The sequence below is a fragment of the Myotis lucifugus genome, unplaced genomic scaffold (assembly GCF_000147115.1).
Source record: "Myotis lucifugus unplaced genomic scaffold, Myoluc2.0 scaffold_45, whole genome shotgun sequence".
In the NCBI taxonomy this organism is placed as follows: Eukaryota; Metazoa; Chordata; class Mammalia; order Chiroptera; family Vespertilionidae; genus Myotis; species Myotis lucifugus.
Genome location: NW_005871093.1, coordinates 2,991,928 through 3,017,689, shown reverse-complemented (window position 1 = coordinate 3,017,689; position 25,762 = coordinate 2,991,928). Strand labels below are relative to the sequence as shown.

The window sequence follows — 25,762 nt, the reverse complement described above, 5'->3', positions numbered from 1 at the left end:
AAAATTACTTGTTTTGTCCCTTTGCTTTTTGATTAAAGTGTTCATGAAAGAGGTTGTGATCAAACAGTAACCAGAGTACTTGAAAGAAAGATAGGAAAACTTTATGAAAGGTTAGCTTCTGTATAACTGAGCACTGACTGTCAGAAGTGAAGAAAATAGGCACCGATATGAGCTCGTCGCTGAGAATGATGTGAAGACCACATGCACCACTCCTCAGTCTGACCGAAACGTTAATGTTCATAGCCGAGTTTTCTCCAGGGGAAACTGCATGGCCACATTATGGGCTAAGGCCAGAGTGTGGTCATCCTTTTGTTTCAGGAATCTGAAAAGCAAGTCTCTTTTGTTATTGGTAATAGTAACATGCAGTTTTGCATTATAGCAAAGGTTGCCATTTTAAAAATAGCTCTTTTGATGCATAATTGACATATTAGTAAACTGTATGAATTAAAAGTATAAAATTTGATAAGTTTTCACATGTGTATACACCCATGAAACCATTGCTGCAGTCAAGACAATGAATATGTACTTCACCCCAAAAGGTTCCTCATATCCCTCTGTAATCTTCTCCTCCTGTCTCTACCAAGGAACCACTAACCTGCTGTTACTATTGATTATTTTACATTTCCTAGAGTTTTATATAAATAGAATCATACAGAATGTAATATTTTGTTAGTCTGATTTCTTTTACTCAGCATAATTATTTTGAGATTTATTTATGTTATAGTGTATATTGCCGAGTAATACTGAATTGAGTTATATGACTGTTTATTCATCTGTTGATGTGCATTTGAGTTGTTCCCTGTTTTAGGCTATCTATGTATATAAAAGCCTAAGTGACCGAACGACCAGTTGATCGGTCGACCGGTTGCTATGATGCGCACTGATCACCAGTGGGCAGACGCTCAACATAGGAGCTGCCCCCTGGTGGTCAGTGCGCTTCCACAGCCAACCTCCCGCTGCCAGCCAACCTCCTGCTGTCCCTCCCCCTGGCCGACCAACCTTCCGCGGTCCCTCCCCCACCCAGCAGGCTAACCTCCCATGGTCCCTCTCCCCAGCCAGCCGGCCAACACCCCCTGCCGCCCCCCTCACCATCGGCCCCGATCGTCAGCCAGGCCGAGGGACCCCACCTGTGCACGAATTCACGCACCAGGCCTCTAGTAATAAGTAAAGCTGACATGAACATTCATCTTTATGTGGACATGTGCTTTTATTTCTTTGCAGAACTACATAGCAGGAGAATGGTTGGGTCATATGGTAGGCGAACTTAGAATATTTTTATTTATTTATCTTTATTGTTGAAAATATTACTGATGTCCTCCTTTCCCCTACATTGTCCCCCTTCACCTTGCCCTCTTCAGATCTCCCTTGCACTATTGTCTGTCTGTGGGCTAAGCATATATGCATATAAGCTGAACTTAGAACTTTTAAAATAATGGCCAAACTGTTTTTCAAGGTGGCTGTACTTTTACATTCCTACCTGTAGTATATGAACATTCCTCCACATCCTTGACCACACTTGGTATGGTCATTCTTTTTCAGTTTAGCTATACTAATCTGTATGTAGTGATATCTCATTGTGGTTTTGATTTGCATTTTCCTAAGGACTACTGATGTTAAACACCTTTTCATGTGTTTATTCGCCATCTGTATGTCTCTTTCAGTTAAATGTCTATTCAGATAAAAATTTTGCCCATTTTAAAATCAGTTTGCTTTCTTTTATCTACTTTCGATAATTTAAAAAAATATATTCTCGATACAGTTTTTTTAGATAGACACTTTACAAGATTTTTCAGTTAAATGGTGTATCTCTTCATTTTCTTAACAGTGTATTTTGAAGAGTAGAAATTTTAATTTTTGATAAAGTGTAATTTATCAATTTGTTCTTTTATGGATTGTGCTTTTGGTACAATATCTAAGAAATCATTGCCCAACACAAGGTTACAAAAGTTTTCTCCCATATTCTCATCTACAAGTTTCATAGTTTTAGGTTTTACATTTAGATTTTTGATATATTTGAGTTAATTTTTCTAATTAGATTGAGATATAGATAAAATCAAGTTTTTGCATGTGGATATCTACTTGTTCCATCAACATTTGTTAAAAAGATTATCATTTCTCCCCAGAATTGCTTTTGCATTTTGCTGAAAAACACTTGTGTGTGTGTATATATATGTGTGTGTGTGGTCTATTTCTAGACTTTCTGTTTTGTTGGATTGGTTGATTTTTCTATCTTTATGTCAATACAGGGTTGCGATTTTAATGCAGTGGAAGGTAGCAGTAGAGAACACCTTCTTTACTCCTAACCTAACCCACTTTAGTATTAAAATATCTCACTGATTTGCTTGTTACCGTCATTAAGCAGCCTGAGTTCAGTGATCCTTTCTTAGAATATTTCTAACAGGTGACAAAGTATCTGGCACATAGTTGCTAATTTGATGTTTACTTTTTAAAAATGTGAACATGATAGATGATCTTTTGAATGCCATACTCGTTATTTCGTTTGTAATGTAGTCTCCTCTACTTACTGAAAACTTTAGGTCCTGAAAGCCTGTCAATAAGTCCGTATGTTCAAAAGCCTGAAGTGGGGGACCAATGTGAATATATCTATGCAATTTTTAAGTTTTAAAAAGAGCTGTTTTTTTGTTTGTTTGTTTCTTTGTGAGTTTTTCACTTCGTATGATCATTATAAACCCTTTCACTTCTTTTGCATTTGGGAGAAGTACGGAATCAGTAGAAGCATTCAAAGCAGTACAAATGTAATGCAATAAATCAACAAAAGATTTGATAGACTAAAATGACAGCACACACACAACCAGTAGAGCCTTTTGATGGTGACAGGCACAGCACTCCCCGCCACTTTGTCTTCTTTGTTTTTTTCTATACAAGTCCCTAAGATCAGATAACTAATAGAACAGGTTCTATACAAATTGCACCCCTCTTTCACAGTATGAGTACACATGGGCACATGCAGGCATACATACCACAGATGCTCTGTAACTGATGAGCTGCCCTTAGATTAGTTTGGTTGGAAAGTTAGCTGGAGACTTTTCTTCTAAAACCCTTTTCATACTAGGCAGACAAATCATGCCCTCGTTTTCTATTGTCTCTGGCTTCATCTGTAACCAGCAAATGGAGCCCTGCAAGCCCACATAGTGTTTCATTGGCAAATTGTTACTCTTTCCCAGTTTGCACAGCGCTGAACCATCTCATTTTAAAATTCAGGAGTGGCAGAGGAAACCAGCAGATGATTGGAATTTAGGATAAGAGAAGTCAAGAGCAAGATCACTTATTTTGGTCAGTTGGTCTCTGAGACTCTCAGCATATGCACTGCTATGACCCTGCCCACCATCACCAGTGACCGAAATATCAGATAATATCAACTCTTCAAGAAACTTATTCCCATCTGTTGTGCATGTATTTACCCCGTCTAAATCTTTTGACCTCACTGCCAGCCTTCTGTTGTTGGCTCGTTGGCTCGCTGGCTTTCTTGCTTGCTTCTACTGTGATTGTCAAATGAATGCCTTAAAGCATTTTCCCTGATCTCTCTCTTATCCCTCTGCCCTCCTTTACATTCCCTCCCAGTGCTTGTTTGATAAATGCTTTCCTTGATGAGTATGGGGCATAGTCCTCTTATTTTCAAAGAGCAATGAAGGTAATTCTGAAGGATATTAATTTTCATTGAGAATCACTAGCCTAGGTCATGGTAGACTAATAAATCATTAGGCCTTTAAAAATCTTTTATTGGTTCTACAAATTTATTTTACAAACTAGACAGTTTTACTCTACATATTTATGTAGCATTATTTTATAGACTGCCTATGTTTCTTTAAGGAAATTCTTAAATTAGTTGCTAATAGTTTGTTGGTGGTGGGTTTGTGGATGTATATATATATATATACCAGCAATTTTCAACCAGTGTGCCATAAAACATGTGATATCTGCCTATTTAGTTAGGGGCACCGACCTCTTTTCCCTTAGATTGCCACATAAAAAAAATGACAACAGCCAAAACAACAATAGCCATCTGGTGTGAATGAATCAAAATTATACCTATTTTTTATTTCATATGTTTTGCTGTGCTGCGGAATTTTAGTAATTAGTTTATATGTGCCACGAGAAGAAAAAGATTGAACATTGTTTATATGTTTACGTATACACGTGTATGTAATCAGGTGCACAGCTCTTTAGACTATTAAAGGCTGATTGCCTTTATAATAAATCTATTTGTCTTTTATTCTCATTGTTTATAGTGAAAAGTTTTTGTCATTTTTTTGCCCCAAGACAGTCAATGAAAATTAAACGATTATTTTAATATATGCATAATAAGCAGTCAGTAAATGTTTATAGAGGGAATAAAGAAATAATGGCCTGTTTTATTCAGGAATTGTACTAAAGGGCCTATATAGTAATTTATAAATAATAACTATACCTTTGAAAGAATAAAGATCATCTCTAGTCTTTGAAAATATAAACTTCTTATATAATAAAAACCTTTAAAACACTGTTCATTTCTTCTTTACCTGTTAAGCTTCTACTCTACACACACTTTGTTCTGGTCTCTCTTCCCCTTCCCTCCCCACACCCTCCAGAGTTGAAAATCTCAATATTAATTGGAGCTAAGATGATTGTACTGCTGCTGCTAAGACTTCAGCAGGTCTCTTACAAGCTAATGTCACAGCATGGGGTCTATTTGTTCTGTGTAGCTGTTCTGCAGTACAGTGAGAATGCCTTGATTAATAAGCTACATGAGAATAAAATGAATTTGGAAAAAATTATACATAGTCTCATAAATATTAATTCACATTTGTATGGAATTGCACATAATTTTCAATATACTTTGGAGCACCTTTGGTATGAAAGATTTGGTCTCTAAAGAGACATAATTTTTTTAAAAGCCCAGTTGATACATTATTAAATATCATTTGTTTATTAATCTGATACTCCACATGCATGTAATGCAGGGCAATAGGTGGGTTATATCACAAAGAAAGGAGGTGTGTGTGTGTGTGTGTGTGTGTGTGTGTGTTTTACACGGTGTGGAGTTTATATATTATTCTTAGAAGTGGTACAATTTAATCATATTATATAGAAGCAGTCCATGATGGAACTCACCTGGCTGCTTCTGCTAGCATTGTCATTATACCTGAGTGTCTTTTCATGATAGCTGACTATCATGATTACATGTGAGACTAAGCACTGAATAGTTTGAGCTGAACGGATGTCTGACATAGCTGGCTGGTAGTGGACACTGGGCAAAGGAATAAATATGGCAGTCTTTTATTGAACATTTAACAGGAGTTAGGCACAGTGTACAAGGTTCTGAGACTGTGGAATCAATGGCTGTGAACACTTGCTTTGATCTCAACTCCTCCCCTGAACACACCTCACCACATCCTCATTGCATCAGGAGGCCTGCCTCTTCAATGGCAGAGGGTACATCATCGGCAGTGATGTTAGACCAGAGGTGCTCATTTGCCTAATGAAACTGTTATCTTTGATATCTTTTTGTTCCAAGGACAAGGCTTTTCTTTTTTTCTGGGGCTTCTTGCTATTTTCTGTGATCCTTCTTGTGTGCCATCAGTGCCTGCTCGGTTTCTTGATTTTCTGCTTTAATCAACTTTTCTAGGTTGCTTTACTCTGTGTTAGAGGCAGCCTGGGATATTATTAAATCACTAGAGGCCTGGTGCACGAATTCGTGCACGGGTGGGGTCCCTTGTCCTGACTGTCAATAGGGGCCATCTTGCCCAGCCCCAATCAGGGCTAATAGGGCCAGCCTGGGGAGGGACCGCGGGAGGTTGGCAGTGGGAGCGCACTGACCACCAGGGGGCAGCTTCTGCATTGATCGTCAGCCCCCTAGTAGTCAGTGTGCATCATAGTGACCAGTCGACCCATTTGGTCAATTGGTTATAATGGTCGCTTAGGCTTTTATATGTATAGATTGTTGTGGTTTGTAGGTTTGGATATTTTGACTAGTTGTCTTATTTATTTATTTAGCAAGTATAAATATATGTTCCACCTATTATTTGCCTGACTCTGTATGTGAAGCTCTGGGGTTACTGAGATAAACAATACTTACTCCCTGCCCTGGTCCTTTCAAGGATTTGTGCTACCAGCTGCCTCTGGGCCTTTGCACAAGCTTTTCTCTCTGCTCAGACTTTCAAATCTAGATCAAACGGCACTCATGTTTTCAGCCACAACCCCTTCCTCTGGACTGGACTATTTTCCCCAACTTTAGTACCCTTTACCTTTTCTTTAGAGCAGTTAGTTCAGTTGACAATTACACATTTGTGTGATTTGATTAGTATTTGTCTCCTAAATTCTAAACTCCATGAGGTGAGGATTTTCACCCTACAAAATTATTTTCTTAGCACTGTAGGGCACTGATGAGTTTGTACGTGGTATATACTAGTACTAGGTGCCCAAAATATATTTGTTAAATGAGTGAAAGCTTGAGAAGATTGCTTTTGTATTATATAAAGGTCTCCCTGAATAGGCAGCATTACAAAAAGTCCTTGAACTAGAAAAGAGAGAGCTAGGGAAGGGAGGTCTTTTGAGGCCAAGGCAAAGTAGTCATAAAGGTCCGAGGTCCCCAACAATTGTTGTGTGGCTTATCTGGGAAAAGTTATTGAGGAGGTCTGTGTAAGTCAAGTGGGGAGTGTTGGGATATAGTAGTAGAAGCAGTGCAATAGATAACTGCTTCAAGATATTGGCTATCATAGAAACCCACACCTGAAACCTATCTGATTATGTTGCCCAATGTAACCCCAATAACTTTAATAATATAAAAAATTAACTATGACAGAGAAAAGAGGGGAATTTTGAGAAGGGAAATTTTTGCTCTTGTTTATATTATTTTTAAATGTTCATTTAGGATTATAGACACAGAATTTAGGTGGAGGTGAGGAGTTTCATATCCAATCATTTACAAATGATACAGTGCCATTTGTGTGTGTGTGTGTGTGTGTGTGTGTGTGTGTGTTAATCCTCACCCAAGGATGTGTTTCCATTGATTTTTAGAGAGAGTAGAGGGAGGGGTTGAGAGGGTAGAGAGAGGGAGAAACAGAGAGAGACAGAGACAGAGAGATAAAGGCATCGATTGATTGTCTCCAGCATGCACCCCAACCTGGGCAGGGGATTGAACCTGCAACCCAGGTACATGCCCTTGAGTGGGAATTGAATCTGTGACTCTTTGGTGCAGGGGCTGATGCTTTAACCACTGTGACATCAGTCAGGGCAGTGCCAGATATTTTTAATTTTAGTGTTTCATGTGACATTTCTCAGGAAGTCATCGTCATCACTGAGCCCATTTTACATATGGGCTCATAATCGCAGTGACTTACTCCACGTCTCATAATGTATAATGTGTCAGGGCTCAAACCCAGGTCCTTTGGGATCTCAGTATATCCTGAGCTGCCTGCAGACACATAACTACTAGGTTGTGTGGCCTCAAATTCTTGCCTGTAGTTTCTACAGATGCTACTTTTTATTCCAGAACATCCATTACCCTTCTGTTACCCTTTCCTCCACCCCCAACCACACACAGGAATAAATGAAAAGTTGCTTTTGATCTTGGTGATAATATTGTTACATTTTGCAATGAAGATGTGAATTACGGATGCTCAGAGGAACTTGTGGTGAAAATATAATGCATTAAGGAAACATCTTAATCGTATGAATTGACAGTTTCCTTCTTGCTGGCTCACATCCACCTGGCCCTGGTATGTTCAGTCTTATGCTGCTGTTTTTGAATAGTGCATGCACTTAGTACTCTTTTTTTCAAAACATAATTGATGTACCATCTTGGGAAGTGAGTGTATTAAGCCTCCTTGGGGAATATTGTGTGCTGGACCCAGCACAGAATCAAATAGAAAGCCATTGTCCCAGGAGCAGTGAAATCAAATTTAATGGACAGGTACTTTGTGCTTAGTTGAATTTTTTTTGCCCAATAGGAATAGAAAGGATATATTTATGGTGGCATTAGGAGCTAAGAAAAATTAAGAGCCAAGTTTCTTAGTTTTCAGTATTCTCATATCCCACTTTCCTGTCCTTCCCACCCTCCCTTTTAGTACTCATTTAACCTGTATTTTGAGTGTGACCCTAGATACCTATATAACCACCACTTCCCTTTCCTTCTCGTCTCTTCTACAGAAAGATGTAGCACTTAAGCCTCAGGAACGTGTGGAGAAACGCCAGACCCCTCTGACGAAGAAGAAACGAGAAGCACTTACCAACGGCTTGTCCTTTCATTCCAAGAAGAGCCGCCTCAGCCACCCACATCACTACAGCTCAGATCGAGAAAATGACCGCAATCTCTGCCAGCACCTCGGGAAGAGAAAGAAGATGCCAAAGGGACTCAGACAGGTGAGGAAGCGTGGCTTTGTTCTTTTCTATGGCTGAAAAATCCCCTCCTTAGGTACCTGTTCCTCAGTGGTTCTTCCTAACAGGTGGAGAAGATATCCGTGTGGGATGCTGGAAGGCTGCCCTGCAGAGCTTTGTGCTTGCTTCTGAAACAGTATACCAAACCAAGCTCAGTGTTTTTTGTTATGATTTGAAACTTCAGCATGGCACCCTTTTAGTCAGATGTGCTCTGTGTAGCAAAGCTCGATGCTGCTGCGATTGTCATTCAGGGCAGGCAGACTAACTGAAGTCTTGATGGTAGACAAGGTAGCCCAGCTGGTAGGGGAGAGGTCCTCATAGTTAGGACAAACAGAACAGGCCGATTTGATCACATACACCATGTATCTAAAGGCTCTCAGGTGCGAAAAATGGTTATCTACATGCAAGCAGTGCCTTGCAGAGGTTTAGATCTTCCTGGGAAGCTCAGGTATTGTGGCATGTGGGAGAGCAGCAGTGAAGAAATGAATTTGCCTTTTGGATCCTTAGTTGCTCTCTGTAGCCCATAATTCAAGACTGTCTTTCTGATCTTCTGACTTTATGAAAGTCTGGTCGTGAGGCTTACTGGTCTGTTAATAATTAGGTTTCAGTGATCCACAAGAAAACATAGCTCTTGGCATTTGGAGAGCCTTTCTGCCTGTGGAAATCCCCACATGAGATAGATTAATAATGAGAAACAAAGCTGCTTATAGCAGTTTTTCTGCACAAATCCGGAGGCTTTAATGCCCGCTGAGTTACCTGTGTCCTGGGTGTGTTTTGTTTGTTTTTGGCGGGACTACTGGGTGGGGTTGACTACCACTTGAAGGAAACAGAGCAGGTGCTCTAATTAGAAGCTAAACAGGTAATTTCTAGTTTGCACATGTTTCTTTGCAGAGGGGGAAGATCTGGGATCATATAAAGCAGTGATTCCAAAACCCGCAGGGCATTAGAATCATATCATAAGCCTTTTTGAAACACAAATCCCTGGCCCCTCCCTAGGACCTAATGAATTAATCTCTAGGGGAAGAGGCACACAAATTTGTAGTCTTAGAAAGTTCCTGTTTGGTAGTGGTAGTCCTTAGTCAGTTTGGAAATAATTCTTATAAAGCATCAAGAATATATTTTTGGTGATGATTTTTAGTTAAAAGATTGGAAGGACCGAAGGCTTCAATAAATGCTAGTGGACATTTTGGGATTAGAGTTCAACCTGATGGGTAATAAAGGATATACTCCTGAGAAGACATCTAAAGTGATAGATTTCAACATAGACTCAGAAGAATCTCAGGGAGTGTCCCCAAACATGATGTATAGGGCAGTTTTTCTAAAGGAGCACGTGTCCTGTTATAAAATGCCAATTCGCAGTTATATTAATAAATAGAGGCCCGGTGCACAGATTCGTGCACCAGTGGGGTCACTTGGCCTGGCTTTAGGGATTGGGCCAGAACCGACTCTCCGACATCCCCCGAGGGTCCCAGATTGTGAGAGGGCACAGGCCAGGCTGAGGGACCCCACCGGTGCACAATTGGGGCCAGGGAGGGCCTGCGGGAGGGCTTCAGGGTATGTCTCACCCACCTTTCGGGGCCAATCAGGGCCCCGGAGGGACTATGGGAGTGCTCCAGAGCATGTCTGGCCCGTCTCGCCCAGTCCCATTCAGCAGCACCCCAGCAGCAAGCTAACCTACCAGTCAGAGCGTCTGCCCCCTGGTGGTCAGTGCGCGTCATAGTGACTGGTCAAAAGGTCAAACGAACGGTCGGACACTTAGCATATTAGGCTTTTATTATATAGGATTATTAACATTTATCTAATGCATGCCATGTTATAGTCATTGGATAAGAGAGTTTGTGTGGTATATCTGTAATTCTCACAATAATCATAGCTAGTAGGTAATATGATTACTGTACAAATGGGAAAGCTGGGGCTCAAAGAGATAAAGTGGCTTGTTTCAGGCCACTTAGCAGTGAGGGATCGAACTGAGCCAGGGTTTATACCCAGATTTCTTTGGCTTGCTTATTATCTCTCTATGTTCTGCCTTTCTTGACTGAGAAGAGGATTACGCATGAAGGGAAAGAGAACTCCAGGTCATAGAATTTAGGGGACCTACAATGTAGGGGTTCTAGAAATTACTTGAGTAGTTGGTCAGAGGCAGTGATTTTGGCCATAGAAATGGCCTATGAAGGCACAAGAAGAAACTGAATAAAATACCAAGTTCAGAGAACAGAGAAAGGTGGCAAGCACATTTGGATGATGGTCTATATTTTTATTAATTTATTTTTCCCATACAGAGTGGGGTGGGGGAAGAAGGGCTATGTTCCATAAACAGTGATGTTCTTGTGGTATTTGTGACTCCCAATTCATGCCTTGTGTGTGAGATATATGAGAAAAGTAATTTTTCCCAGTGGACAGGTTGCAGTGTAACCACCACCTCTCCCCCAAGTCCTCCCCCGCAACGGGGTAAGCAGAAGCTTCTTACCCTTTCAGGCAAAAAAAAAAAAAATACAATTTAATTCTGAGTCTACACTAAGCCATGGTTCCTGATCCTTGACACTCTTATTCCCAGACCCTGACTTTTCTATTCTCAGTCCTCACAACTTTTCTTTCTACATTGTCCTCTGGTAAAATGGTTTATGATTATAAAGAAGGCTAGGACTGTATGTCTCAAATTTGAGTAGCTATTGATCCTAATGATCAGCTTTTTGATGCTAGAGAAATCAAACCTATCCTTGTTTTAGTTAAAATATTTGAAAAGTAATTATATTGACTCCCTGTTATGAATCAGGGAGAAGGAAAAATGTATCAGATTTTGGCCTTTGTAAGGGATTTAAAAAGAAGTGGTCTTTCTTATCTTCAATGTTCATGCCAAAATATACTATCCAAATCAAGTGTTATTTTTCTAATGGAAAGGGAAGCAGTTGATAATTGAGATAAAGACCTAATACTTTTCATTTGCAATATTCCTAGAGTCACATGTGCTGCTATGAAACCCTGAATAATTCATGGTCTGTTCCTGCCCATCAGTAAAATGAGAAGTTTCTCAGGCCCCTTCCTCCGAGTTCCATGTTTCTTTAAAATTGTGACTAACGGCCTGGCCAGTTTGGTTCAGTGGTTGACATTTGACCTAAGAACCAGGAGGTCATGGTTTGATTCTCAGTCAGGGGGATGTATAGGAGGTAGCTGATCAATGATTCTCTCTCATCATTGATGTTTATATATCTCTCCCTCTCCCTCTCTGAAATCAATAAAATATATTTTTTAAAAGTATGAGTAATGCAGAGATATATAATGCTGTTGAGGTCCGGAAAAGAAGACCATACTAGGTCTGAAGGTAATTTAGATTTTGGGTCTAAATGAGTGGTTCTGTGAAGACACTTAAAGGAGAGGAGTGATATGCATTCCTAGTAGGAGAAAGAGGCACTGCTAGTTGTGTGGTAGCCCAAACAAATGCCATCTGTTGTGTTATCATGGGTAAAAGGTGACAGGTGAGTGTTTAATGGCCATAGTATCTGTTCAAAAACTTGTGCTAAGGATATTTGCCATTGCTTTTCTATCTTGATAGATGCTTGCATACATCACAATTACTTATTTCCCTATTTTTGCCTCTTATCAGATAAAGTAAGTGAACCAGACTATTTTAGCTGGGAGGGGACCTTGAGATGAGAGTTGGCCTTAAGGAGAATTTCTAAATTAATGGATTGTTGTTTAATGCCTCTTACTACGTGAGTTCTAATGACAGGAGTTACAGATGAAAGAGGGCAGTAGGAGCTGAGAATCTAGTCTTTATTTTTGACTTGGTGAGAGTAGATTACTTTTGCTTTTTATTAGGGAATGGTACTTTCTGAGCAGGCAACTAAATGCACAGCTTTCCTATAATTATAGGAAGATGTTACTCCTTAGTGGAGAGGAAATAATAGGATTTCCCCCTGTCCCTGAGAATCCATTGAAGGCAACTAATCTTTTTACTGTGAGAGTGCAAATAGTTTTATGAGAGATGTGTAGTTCTAAAATCAAACTGCTTTTTCCTACTTTTGCTTGATTAGAAAATCTCTTGTTTTTCCATATTGTTCAAAGAAAACTTTTAACCAGCACTTAATCACGCCAAAGGAAATTATTTGTTGTATTCTATTTTTAAGCATAAATACATACCGACTTAGAAGATGCTCAGCTGGCAACTGTCTTATAAAATGGTTGCATTTTTTTAATATGGCAAATTTGAATACTCTCAATTTTTAAAGGGGTTTGAACAAATAAAGAAAGGAACAAGCAGCCTGGCCAGTGTGGTTCAGTGGTTGAGCATTGACCCTTGAACCAGGAAGTCAGGCCACATGTCTGAGCTGTGGGCTTGATCCTCAGTAGAGGGTGTGCAGGAGACAGCCAATTGATGATTCTCTCTCATCACTGATGTTTCCCTCTCTTTCTCCCTCTCCCTGCCTCTCTCTGAAATAAATAAAAATATATACAAATATTTTTAAAAAAATAAAGGAACAAGTTAACTGTTACACAAAAGAGTACATGTCTTTCTGACCCCCCTAGGCCTATATTTGTCCTACACAGAACTGTTTTGCTCATTATGTGAGCACTCAACCATTATATAAAAAAGTTTTAGCTCTTACTAATAGGGGCATGTTAGTTTCTTGTTCCTTCTTAGACGTGGGAGAGGGAAAGCAAAAGAGAAGTTGTATAGGTCCTCTCTGTAAGGAGCTTTATTCTCTAATTGGGAGACTAAGTCACAATGAAATAACTTAGAACACAATGAATTGATGTGTTGCCAGGATTTTTAGCCAAATTATGACTTTCTCAGCAGCATTTTTTGAAAATTTAATTCTTCCTAGTGTTTTGAGTTTTCTTTCATTATATCTAACTTCTAGACCATAAGGGATGTTTTAAAATTTTAGTATTTTCTAGTTTAAAACACTGAGTGAACAAAGCACTTTTAAAAATAGAGGCAATGAAGAAAAGTTGATGAGAGTTCAGAGAATTCTCAGATTTGGTTATGAATAGATATTTCTAAATCTCTGTTTAGTCCATTAGTCTGTCCTTTGTGTCTCTAGTATGAACTGAACCAGAGGATACAGGCTTAATTGAAGTAGGAGGAATTTTGGGATTATATGAACTCTTCTGTTTAACAGACAACAGGATGGGTCATCAAACTAAATTGTGGAGCCTCCTTCCTAACTGAATTTTAGGTGACAAAAATACATTTATCTAAGGGCAGAATTTCCCAGATAAAGATGTAACCTATTGAAATTGCTTCTAGCCATAGAAGAATACCATTTGAGGGGAGAATAAAGGAATTCGGGGTTATTTCAGGAGTCCAGCCAGGTAGATTCTAAACTTTCTGGTGAGAATGGCTTATGTAGGAATGCCTTATGTGGTTTTAAAATCTTTATGCAAATTGAACTGAGTAGGTATTGCTTGTAAGGAATGGAAATTTCCTCTTCTCTCTGAAAATTTAGTATGGTGGTATTAAACTTGGTGGAGGATGTGGAGTTTACAGTGAAGATAACACAATTGTATACAAAAGTGTAAACTGGGGGTACCAAAAATGTATACTGATTTCTGGAAGAAGAGGGATTGATCCCAGTGCCACGCCTTTACAATTAGAGCTTTTGTTAGAGCTATGCCTGGTGGTTGCATCTGCTTTGCATGACTTTATTTGGAGTAACTGGTTGTGTGGGTACAGAAGAGTCCAGGTGACTAAGCCACCATCTGGACTTTTCCTTTTCCTAAGGGGGCAGTGTTTCTCACCTGTGCTCTTTTCCTTTGAGTGCATTTATTATCCGAGGCTGATCCTCGGACTGACTCAGATTGTCTGAGGACTTCTCTGTGAGATGTGTTACTAGTAGAAATTAACTTGCAAAGGAGGATTCATAATGGGAAACTTTGATTAAACAGACCCAGTTAAAGTCACATTTCTGAAGAGCTGCTAATTAGTTTTGGGTAGAAATCCAGACTGAAATCACATAGGTATTTATCCAGCTTGACTCTAAAGCCTACAGGTGTCTGGAAATCAGAGCACTTGAAACACTGATATAGTTAGGAACTTCAGTAATAAAAGTATATATGAACTTTGCTCTGTTATAATGTTAGATGACTGAGGGTACCTTGAGCTAGAGTCAAGAAATGTGAGCTTCAATTAAATCATTTTTACTTCATACTTCAAAATTTCAAGTTTAATGTGTTAATTGGGATTTCACTTGTTTTTCAAAAAATAGGTAGTCACATGAAAATTACAGATATTAAATAAATCTTTAATTTTTTCTTCTTATGAATTTAAGTTGCACATTACTTTTTTCCCTTTGTTGAAACTACAGGAATAAGAATAAAAACATATAATGAAGGATTAGGCAAAGAAAGATTGGCTTAAAATTGCTCTTAGAATCTTGATTGAATTGAAATAAGAATAAAATGCTAGTTTCAACATCAGTTATTGAGGAAACCCCAATTCAGGCTTATTGCTGTTCACAATTAGTTGTGCATTATATTGGAGGTATTTGGAAACCTGAGACTAATACAATAAATTATATGAAGGGTGTTTTGCTTTCTTTTGTTTTAACTTGGGCATTTGGGAGCAGTGATAGTTTATGTTTTGAGGTCTACAATTTTTTATTACATGTCTCCTGACACCTTACTTTGTTGTCTGGGATATGTTGTCGGCCCTGAACGTTAGCAAGAGTGAGCATAAATATTACTCGACTTCAGAGAGACAGATGTGTTTGGAGTGATGTGCCTGGTAATAAATTTTATCCCAAGTGACTTATATAATTCTTAATTAAAACTTAGTAAATATTACTAAAAATGGACATAGCACGTTGACTATCATCTCACAAAATAAAAGTGACAGAAACAAAATAGGCTGACAGCAATGAAAAGAATGTCCAGTAACTCAGCTTGAGCAATCTTGAGTCCTACAGTAATTGTTCCACAAAACAGTGAAGTTCATTAATCCTCAATTAAGGATTTGTTATATGTATGTGTATGCAAAATTTTACTATCAAGGGCCATTTAAATCTCACGTATTGTAGAGGAGTAAGAAGGACAAAGTGTAGACATGATTTCCAGCTCTACCTGCCATAAATTCCTATAATATTAGTGATTGAATAGTGAAGGAACATGTTTTTCTTGTAACAAGATTTAGCCATTCTGTCTTTAATAGTTGATGGATGAGGTTAGACAGAACTCCCTTTCTTCATTAAAGACTGCATTTTTTGTGTTAATTTCACATTTTCCCTCTTCTGATGATAAAATGTTATCTGCATGTGGTCAGATTTTAATTGCAGAACACGAAATAAGCCTCTGTGTGTTCTGCATTCTAACCTGCTCACAGCAATCCCATCTCCACACAAATCTGTACATGACAGGTAGTGAGTAGGTGGTGGGAGTGGGTGGGTGGCTGTGTGGTTTGCAGTGGCGTTGGTGGGAGCTGAGCAGATGGTTGTGATAGCCACGTGTTGCGAGATTCCCGTGGGAGTTGATGGTGGTGACAGGCGACTCATAATATGCTATTTACAGTTTGGGTTTGCAGTCTTTCAGTGACATCTGAATGCTCTTTAGCAACTGCTTTCATTACTGCCTTTCGAGGAGCTACTAATTGAAAATGAAATTGTGGGTGGGCTTTAAGGCAGGCACAGGCAATTGTGTGTGGTAAATGTTACTTGAGAACTGTTGGATGTCTTGATGCCCAATTTGTAATTATTTTTCCAAGGAGGAAAAGCCAAAGGTGCATTTGAAGAGTCAGTATTTTCACAGAGGCAGAGCTGAACATCTCATCCTGCCCAGAGAGCCAACTGTGCACTCATTGGGCTGGAAACCAAGCCATCTGCCCACAAACTCACCTTTGTGTGGTTCTCTTTAAATGCATAAAACTTGTAAGGTTATTTTAAATCTGCTATCATCTTGTAGTATTCTCTGTTAGTTTTTTGTAGGATATCATTCTTCTTCCTCTGTTGTTCATAGAGTTAGTATGCAGGACAAAATGATTATGTGATCTCTTGAACTTAGAGACATTTATATTTAAGTTCTTGCATGTACCTTTTCTTCCTATAAACCTTTTTTTCTATGATACAATTCTGTTGAAGGCAATTGGTGCCCCCAGGCACTCTGAGGGAAGAGGAAGATGGTGGGTTTGATTGAAATTTGACAGTGGATAATGTTCTTGATTCTCTTTTGGCTGCCTCCAGGGATTGTCATTTCTATTACATCTTCAGAGTAGTTGGCTAAAGCATCAGTAGCATTTCTGAAATGGTATCTTTTGTAAGTGTTTATATGTTGAATTATTTTATTGCCCATTCTCAAAATAGCTTTGAACGGAGAAATCTTGTGCTGAACAAGGAATGACCTCCCTCTTGGAAGTGCTGTTAGCTCTCTTTTTAATTAAATATGAAGATAGAATACAGTATTACTGCATTCTTTTTAGCTTTCCCTTGAACATTTCAGTGAATAGTATGAAGCAAAATTATACTGAATTTATATGCTTTGTTTAAGTAGGACCGATATTTGCTTTTAGAGAGTCCCTGAGGCTCGGGCCTACGGGACCTTTATGACACACCCCTTGCTGTACTTAACCCTCAGTCCCATTAGACCTGCTTTGCCACCGGAACCCAACTGTTTTAGTGCACTTGAGCTACTGCTGGGTCCTAATGATGTCTAAAAGAACCTATTTCAGCTTTCTCAATGAATTCTGGAGCATTGCTTATTGTTGCAAGATCCAGCGATTTCATACCAAGCAGATACAGCAAAGTTCTTGCCGGAGCTTTGGTTCTTTTCACACCTAGGGGTGTGAATCCTCACCTTTGTGCTCCCAGACACACACACAGAAGCAGAAACCAAGTGCCTCACAAATGCAGGCAAGTCCTGTCAGGGGCCCACCTGGTGTCTTTCCGGAGGCTGCTGAAACACTTTACCTGCATTCATTGATCACAGCTCTGCAGAAGCTGCCACTTCTCCCATGTGTCGCCTACAGTGATGCTATTGTAGCAGGTCTCTCTGTGAAAACTGCACCTGCGTTTGCTCAGTAAGTGCTTGTGTCATATGTTTTGAAATCATGTAGTACAAAGGTGGACAGGTTCTCCTTGTCAGTGATGGTTTTGAGTGGCTGAGATTAGCTATAATTAGATTGAGAAGCAATTAGCTGCATTTTCTGTATAAGGAACATACAGAAAAATGTTTCTCAGAGGGTGGTCTTTGGACTACCTATTTCGGAACAACTCTGGGGCTTTTGTGAACGTGCACATTCCTGGGCATTACTTCCGACTTGTGGAGCCAGAGTCCCCTGGGTGGGGATCAGCATGTTATGCCAAGTCCTTAGGTAACTCCAGTGCAGATGCTGTATGAGTAATATTTTTAAGTAAACTGAATTGTACTCATTTTTGTTTTTGGAAAAGAGAAAGGAAATATTACTATGTTGTTTGCAAAACGTGACAAATTAAAACATTTTTGAAACATTTTGTGTGAAAATAATTTTATGAATACTAGGACTGTGTTCTTGTTCTGTATATTTACTAATTGAGTTCTTTTCCAAAATATTATTGGCAAAAAAAGAAATGCTTCTGCCAAATGCTATAGGTATTATGTTACAGAAAATAGTGTTTTCAAAATGGCTACTTTTTGGTAGGGGTTTGTAGAATAATTGTGTTGTATTATTCTCTCCTTAAACTTACCAACTCCCTCAAATAACACAGCTTTCATACACATGGTAACTGGAGATTTTCATTATTCTTTCTTTTAGGTTCTGTTTATTTATTTCTTCCTTCAGCACCACAGTGGTGTTGAGCTCTTGAACTGTATAAGTTTAATGATTTCTCTGTGTTACAAAGTTTGGTGTTATTTGGTGTCAGTATTGGAGAGCGGGTGTGAATGAAATCTGAAAATATTGCCTGTTTATTTGTGGGGATTAAAAATCATTAACTATTTTCTTCATTACAAAGAAAGCTTTGGCTTAATAAAATGTTATACTTGATTTTCTGGTTTGGGTTCCACAAATTCAAAAGGAAATATTTTCCTTTCTAAAATCAAACATAATAAAAACCCTCAGAAGAATTTTCATTTAAGTAGCAAAACCTACACTTATGATTTAACAATTGCCTGAGGTGTGTCAACAGTAGGTAGCATTCATTTTTAATGCATTGCTATGAGACCAGAAATGCTGTTACCCTGGAGATGGGTGAAAAATGATCTACTGAACAGTTGCTAATGAAATTATCATACTGTATGAATAAGATTATTAATAATAACTTTCGATTTAAAAAATACTATCATCAGACTTCCCAAAGAAATAAGGAGGAGGATGGGAAATGCCTCTGCCTTTCAATAAAGCTGGACAGTGGACCCTGCACTCACTGCTGAAAGGCTGAATGGTGCTTTTCTAAACTTAAATAACCCATTTGTGTAGTTGTCACCTACCTCCTACCTCCCTGTATTAAAACTCTAAGTCTGTATTTCTCAAATGGATGTGGCAGTGAGGGAGGATAGGGAGAGGCACTGAGGGGGTGTGATTGTGGAGCTGTGTTTGAAGCGGGGGGGGGGGGAGGGATATATTGGACTTAAATATTGCCTTCATCCTCCAGGTAGAGTGAGGAGACAAATTGATATATCAGGATATTGAAGGGGAAGGATATGGAGTTTAAAAAACCATTTTCCTGGTGATTGGTACCTTGCTCTTCTCTGCCTCCTCTTCAAACCTGACAGTCCATCTTACTCCTCCATCGTTGAGCTTGCTTTCAGGCTGAGCTTGCTTTCAGCTCCTTGGCTCTCTGTTCTTACTTCTTCCATCCAGTGCCTCTTGCTTGCTTCTCCATCCAGCCAGGATTGCATGGAAAACCACTTAGATTAGCTTTCAAAGTTGCCTTTGGCACCTGGTTCCTTGCTCCCTTCACCATGCTGGCCCTTTTCACTCAAAATCATATTGATATTTAACAATACAATACTTATCTGGATTCTCACTAAAGGTCAGCATTATTTCACTCATTGCCATTGTACTGTCTTGTTAAAAAGATTTCAGTGACCCATAACCACCTAAATAAAATCGAAGCCCCTTAGTGTAGGACATTGAGGTCCTAACTAAGTTTGCTTGAGCATACCTTCCCAGCTGCCTCTCCTTGTCCCTACTCTCCATAAACACCAAGCTGTAGCTCTGTTGTTATTTGCATAAGTGCCGTTCTTACTCCACACTCCTGTTCCCTTTGTTTGGAATGGCCTTCAATAGTCATATTTATTTTTCGATGGCGACTTCAAATCTGCTTCTTCTTGGGCTTTTATGATCTTTTCCATCAGAATTAATTATATTTTCTTCAGAACTCCCATGATCCTTTGTGTATTACAAGGGTGACCTCAGAATGTACCACCTAATGTATGACTTTTCTGAGAGTTAAAGAGGACACCATTAATAATTACCTCGGAACAATAAGCATAAATCAGGACTTTCTGGAAAACTGGAATATATGGTCACTCTATAGTCCACTTTTGACCTTTTTCATTTTGTACCCTCTTGTAGAGTTGGCTGCATATGTGTCCTTCTCCCCAGCTATAGTGAAGCTCCCTGAGGACATTACTGTGTGACACGGGGCCCAGGCTAGTGTTGCACATAGTGAAGTAAACCTTTAAAACCATGAGCTATCTCTGCCTTGAAAAACTGAGCTACCTTTCCCATGTTCACATTTCCATTCTTGAGCCCTTTCAATCCATTCTCCATAACGCAGCCAGTGTGATCTTTTAAAAATATATATTTGATCATATCATTCCCAGATGCAAGTCCTCTTAGTGGCTTCTCAGGGTATTCACATTAAAATTCAGACTCCTAGGAGCTGTTGTGCACCGTTATCCAAATCCCTGTTTCTTCAGTTTCACTTCATGTTACCGTCTCTCACTCACTGGTTCCTGCCCATCTAACCTTCCTTCATTTCTTCCGATATCTGAAGTTTTTTCCTGTCTCGGGTACCTACACATCATGCTGTTCTCTCCACCTGAACTGGTCCTCCCTCTGCTCTTTGCATGCTTCTTCCAGTCCTTTAGGCCTGAGCTGAAATGTCACCTTCTTAGAGAGGCTTTTCCTGGCCATATTTTCTTTCACCCAGGGTCTGCCCTTTGCTCTCCTTTGCTCTCACCTTTGCTCTCACCTTTCTCCTTTGCTCTCACCTTTTTTATTTTCTAACACTTAACACTTAATGTATAATTATAGATTTTTCTTTCTGGTATCCTTTAAAGTCTATCCCTTCTGCTGGACTCTAGGTTCTCCAGAAGGAAAGTAACATACTCATTGTCTCCACTATAGTGTTTGTAGCACATAGAAGAATGTGCTTGATAATTAAAGTTGCATGATTGAAGGTTGGAATAATTATTTTTCCAATTGACAACATTGCTAATCACACACCCTTGTTGCATTCCAACATTAATTGCTTACAAGAAAAAAAAAGCCAATACAATATGACCTTTGTTTTTCCTCTCTGGGGATATGAATGTAAAATGAGATACTGATCAGCACATACACACCAGGCAAAAATTTATTCCAAGAATATGGCGTCTGCTGTTCTCTATGGAATGTCGCATAGGCTGTCTTCCCAGTGTCCTAGCCTATTAGGATAGTAAAATAGCTAGTGCTGCCAGGAAAAGCTGGCCCGGGGAAACTGCAGCCTTCCATTTTCAGAGGTGATCCAAAAGAGACCAGACAGGCAGCAGAGACAGAGAGGGGGGCGGTGGGAGTGAGGTGGAATTTACTGAGCACTCTTTCACGTGCAAATATTTATGTGGGGCTCTACTTTTTTACCATAAAAGTACAAACTATTTCTAGTATCAGCATGAATAGCCGTCTTTGCACTGTAAAATTATTGTCCCACATGCACTCTGTCTAAAATATTTTGACTTTAGAAAAGTTTAATTTTATTTCCTTTTAAAGTGGGCTAATTAATTCATTCTCCCCATATTTCCTGGTTCAGTAAACATTTACTGAGCATCCTTTGTGTACAAACCTTATACAAAAGACTCTGACATAGCAGAAAGATGTATACCACGGAAACTCTGCCCCTGCTACATTTACAGCTTGATATAGCCATCTATCTATCCTGGTGGAGAACTCAGCATAAGGGAGGCTGAGACTGATGGAATAAGTGCAATTCAAAAGGAGACACTGCTGAGCATATATTAAAGAATGAATACCTTCAGATATATGTATTAAAGTTCTTTAAACTTGTGTCTTTCCTATCATGCTATTTTTCTTGACCTCCCCTTTGCCTTTTTAAGAAACTTTGAGAATAATGCTCTATCCCAGTGATGGCGAACCTATGACACGCGTGTCAGAGGTGACACGCCAACTCATTTTTTTTGGTTGATTTTTCTTTGTTAAATGGCATTTAAATATATAAAATAAATATCAAAAATATAAGCCTGTGTTTTACTATGGTTGCAAATATCAAAAAACTTCTATACGTGACACGGCACCAGAGTTAAGTTAGGGTTTTTCAAAATGCTGACACGCCGAGCTCAAAAGGTTCGCCATCACTGCTCTACTCCACCGAATGCATCAATAACTGTTAGAATCAGTGCTGTGATGTTTATCAGTTCTCTCGGTTCTTAGTTTACAAATAAAGGCTTTGGCATTCTCGTATTTTTGCCTGCAATTTACTGGGAAGTACCTGGATAAGTAATTTTATTAAGTAATCTTAATGGCACTCCAGAGTTTCCAGAAATTGCCTTTTTTTTCCGACATAGACCACCAAAATAGGTATGTTTTCTTGAAGTGATTTTGCTGTGATTACATTCCCAGTTGTGCCCACTTACTCATGGAACTCTTGATATCAAAAAGTCATATTTCTGTCCAGAGATTTAGCTTTTAATGCTGATCTACTCAAGGCAGAAACCAAAAATATCTTATCGCTCTTTGTCATTTCTATTTACTTTGGAAGTAGATGATTCTTTTCAAGGCAAGTTGAACTTAAAATATTCTAAAATATTCAAAAGAAATATTTGAATGGAAATTTACGCCCCAAATTTATAGTGAGAATACTGATGGAAGATTGTATAGTTAATGATCACAGGATTATATTTTAAAGCAGTTCCCGATTTGCTAACAAGTTTTTTCCCCTCCAAAAGATAATTTGTAAATTTGTTTTTGTGTTTGGAAATTCTAACTTTCTTAGAAATTGTTAAAAATAGTGATTTCCCAGTGAATTTCTAAAAAAAAATGTTCTTTAAGATTTACTCTTCCTTTTGCACTACTCACTTTCTCTTGGTATCCACTCATTAAATTGACCATGTACTACTATAGGCAGACAATTTTAGGTGCAAATAGCAAACAAAACAACAAAGATCTCTGCCTTAGTGGATGCTGTCCTTTTAACTGCAGAGAACTTCCATTTAAATGTTCAACCCTGACTTTTCTTCTTAGCTTCCAGATTTATAAACTCAGGTGCTTATCACAATTGTGTTTTTTTTCCTTTTACTGATTAAGGTATTACATATGTGTCCTTATCCTCCAATGCCCCCCAACCACCAACCCCCACTCATGCCCTCACCCCCTGATGTCTTTGTCCATTAGTTAAGCTTATATGCATGCATACAAGTCCTTTGGTTGATCTCTCCCCCTTACCACCACCCTCCCCTACCTTCCCTCTGAGGTTTGATGGTCTGTTTGATGCTTCTCTGTCTCTGGATCTATTTTTGTTCATCAGTTTATGTTGTTGATTATATTCCACAAATGAGTGAGATCATATGATATTTATCTTTCTCCCACTGGCTTATTTCGCTTAGCATAATGCTCTCCAGTTCCATTCATGCTGTTGCAAATGGTAAGATTTCCTTCTTTCTTACCGCAGCGTAGTATTCCATTGTGTAGATGTACCACAGTTTTTTAATCCACTCATCTGCTGATGGGCACTTAGGCTGTTTCCAAATCTTAGCTATGGTGAATTGTGCTGCTATGAACATAGGGGTGCATATGTCCTTTCTGATTGGTGTTTCTAGTTTCTTGGGATATATTCCTAGAAGTGGGATCACTGGGTCAAATGGGAGTTCCATTTTCAGTTTTTTGAGGAAACTCCATACTGTTCTCCACAGTGGCTGCACCAGTCTGCATTCTCACCAGCAGTGCATGAGGGTTCCTTTTTCTCCACATCCTTGCCAGCACTTGTCATTTGTTGATTTGTTGATGATAGCCATTCTGACAGGTGTGAGATGGTACCGCATTGTCATTTTGATTTGCATCTCTTGGATGATTAGTGACTTTGAGCATGTTTTCATATGTCTCTTGGCCTTCTGTATGTCCTCTTTCGAAAAGTATCTGTTTGAAATGCTTATGGATGACCCTGGTTAAAAACAATTTGTGATGATGATTGTATCACAATTGTTTTTAACCAGGGTCATCCATAAGCATTTCAAACTCAACATGTTTCACATTCAACTCCATAATAGTTGTCCTAATTTCCTTTTCCTCTTCAGTTTCTTCCCTTACTTAATATGTGTACCATCAGCTAACGATCTGCCATAAATCTGCTAGATCATGCTGGAAACCTGGAAGTCATACTCCTCTTCCTGTCCCACCAGCTGGTTCTGCATTTTGCCCTGCGTCTCCACCCCTCCTACCAATCTCGAAGTGGTTCTTCTTTAATTCGGTATTTTTAGGACTTCCGATCAGTTAGATTTGAGGGGGTTCTGAATGATGGTCGTTCTGTGTTTTAGCTGTAATTTTGATGTGGTTGTGGGAGATGGCGAGAACCACATCTTGACCAGAATCCTTGGCTTTTTATCTATAATAATAAAAGCATAATATGCTAATCGACCTAACGACCAAACAGCAGAACGACCATCCGGACGACCTTCCGGATGACCACGCTATGACATGCACTGGGCACCAGGCCAGCCAAGGCGGGTGTGATGTGATTGGTTGGGGGCCCCCGCCATCGCTCCACGTTCGCCCTTCAGAGGAAGGCCCAGGCCACCAGCGAGCGGGGTGATCAATGGAGGGAGAAAGAGGGGTGGAGGCTGATGCTGGCAGTGCCAGGCCAAGGCAGGTGGGGGTGGGGGGCGGGGCCAGCAACCAGAGGAAGCCCAGGTGCCAGTAACCAACCAGAGGGAAGGAAGGTCTACCCTTGTATGAATTTTGTGTATTCGGCCTCTAGTTTTTAAATAAGGTGCCTGAAAAAGTGACCACAAATGTGGTACAGGTTTATTTGAGGTAAACACAGTATTATAGCTCCCCTGGCATAGTTATTCCATATTTTGTCTTGGTGACTAAAGGACACAAACCAAGATAATCATGACAGTAGAAAACAGCATTTAGGGCTGGGATGTTAACATTTTAATTTGGGGTTCGCCCACTTGTCCCAGTTTCCACATTTCTTATTGTAAAACTTTGGTAGAAATGCTCCATTTTTTAACAAACTATTGTCATTATTATTTCTTATCAAAATTTTAGTATTCCAGCTCAAAATAGTTTTTAAGATTTTTTTTGTGGCACAGATAAACTGCTTGTTTTTTTAAGAAGATTAAAGCAGTAACTTAAGAGAAAGCTTTATTTTCCTGCCCATTTCCACATTCCCTCTGGAAGACTGTTCTTGGAGGTAGAAATGGAGCTGTTGATGAAGAGATTGAGATAAGGAATACTTTTCTTTTTTACTCTTGAGATGTGGTCCTTAACTATAATCCTACATGTCAACCTAGTTCATTTTCTTTCCTTGACAACCAGGTAAGGGACAAAGTATAAAATTGATTGGGGTGTGATTCAGAGAAGGAGAAATGACCCATAAAGGATATTGGAAGACTTTACATTAGTCAGGCCCCTTCCACACCTTTTCCTTGTTTGTTTGGACTATATGAAATATTGTGTTTATATGTACAGGTAATTGAGGACAAATCATGTATACTGATATGAGAAATGCTCTTTAGGGTCCTCTTTCAACAATTACAGAGATCTTCATTCAGGGCAGTAACATTATTCCTCCTGCATGTCACATGCTGGCAGCTGGAAGAAGAGGAAGCTGTCTTTACATTGTTTTATGGCTGTGACTCTGAACTCACTTACAAAGATATTTTAAGCACTACAGCTAATTAGAAAGCAAGTGGGCAGTTTTGCTGAGAATATATTCAGTGAGGACTAGGAAGTCAGTTTTTGCTGTTATGTTATTCAGGCTATATGAATACTTTATTGGAGGAAGTGCTTGGTATCAGGAGTCTTGGGTTTCAGCCTCTGTCTTGCTACTGGCACATTGTCTGTTCTTCCCTGAGTTTTTAGTTCTCTCACTCTCAGTTTCTGTAGTTGAACTGAATGCAAATGGTTCATTCTTCTAACATTGGGAAGCTGTAATATGTGTAAAGAGGTTATAGGTGTTGGAATAATTAAGGTTCCCTTTCCCTTGTTAAAAAGTAGATTTAGAAAACATGAATTGCCTGGACTATGGTAGTGTTAATA

The 25,762-nt window shown here is 39.2% G+C and overlaps 1 protein-coding gene across 1 annotated transcript in view; it reads left to right on the top strand.

The window, feature by feature from the left end:
• LOC111825885 overlaps nt 1-25,762 on the top strand; it is a 699,632-nt gene that overhangs the window by 283,833 nt on the left and 390,037 nt on the right. The window contains exon 2 of the mRNA XM_023753412.1: nt 8,149-8,361. Coding sequence (XP_023609180.1) covers nt 8,149-8,361 — 213 coding nt within the window. The remainder of the gene's footprint in view (nt 1-8,148; nt 8,362-25,762) is intronic.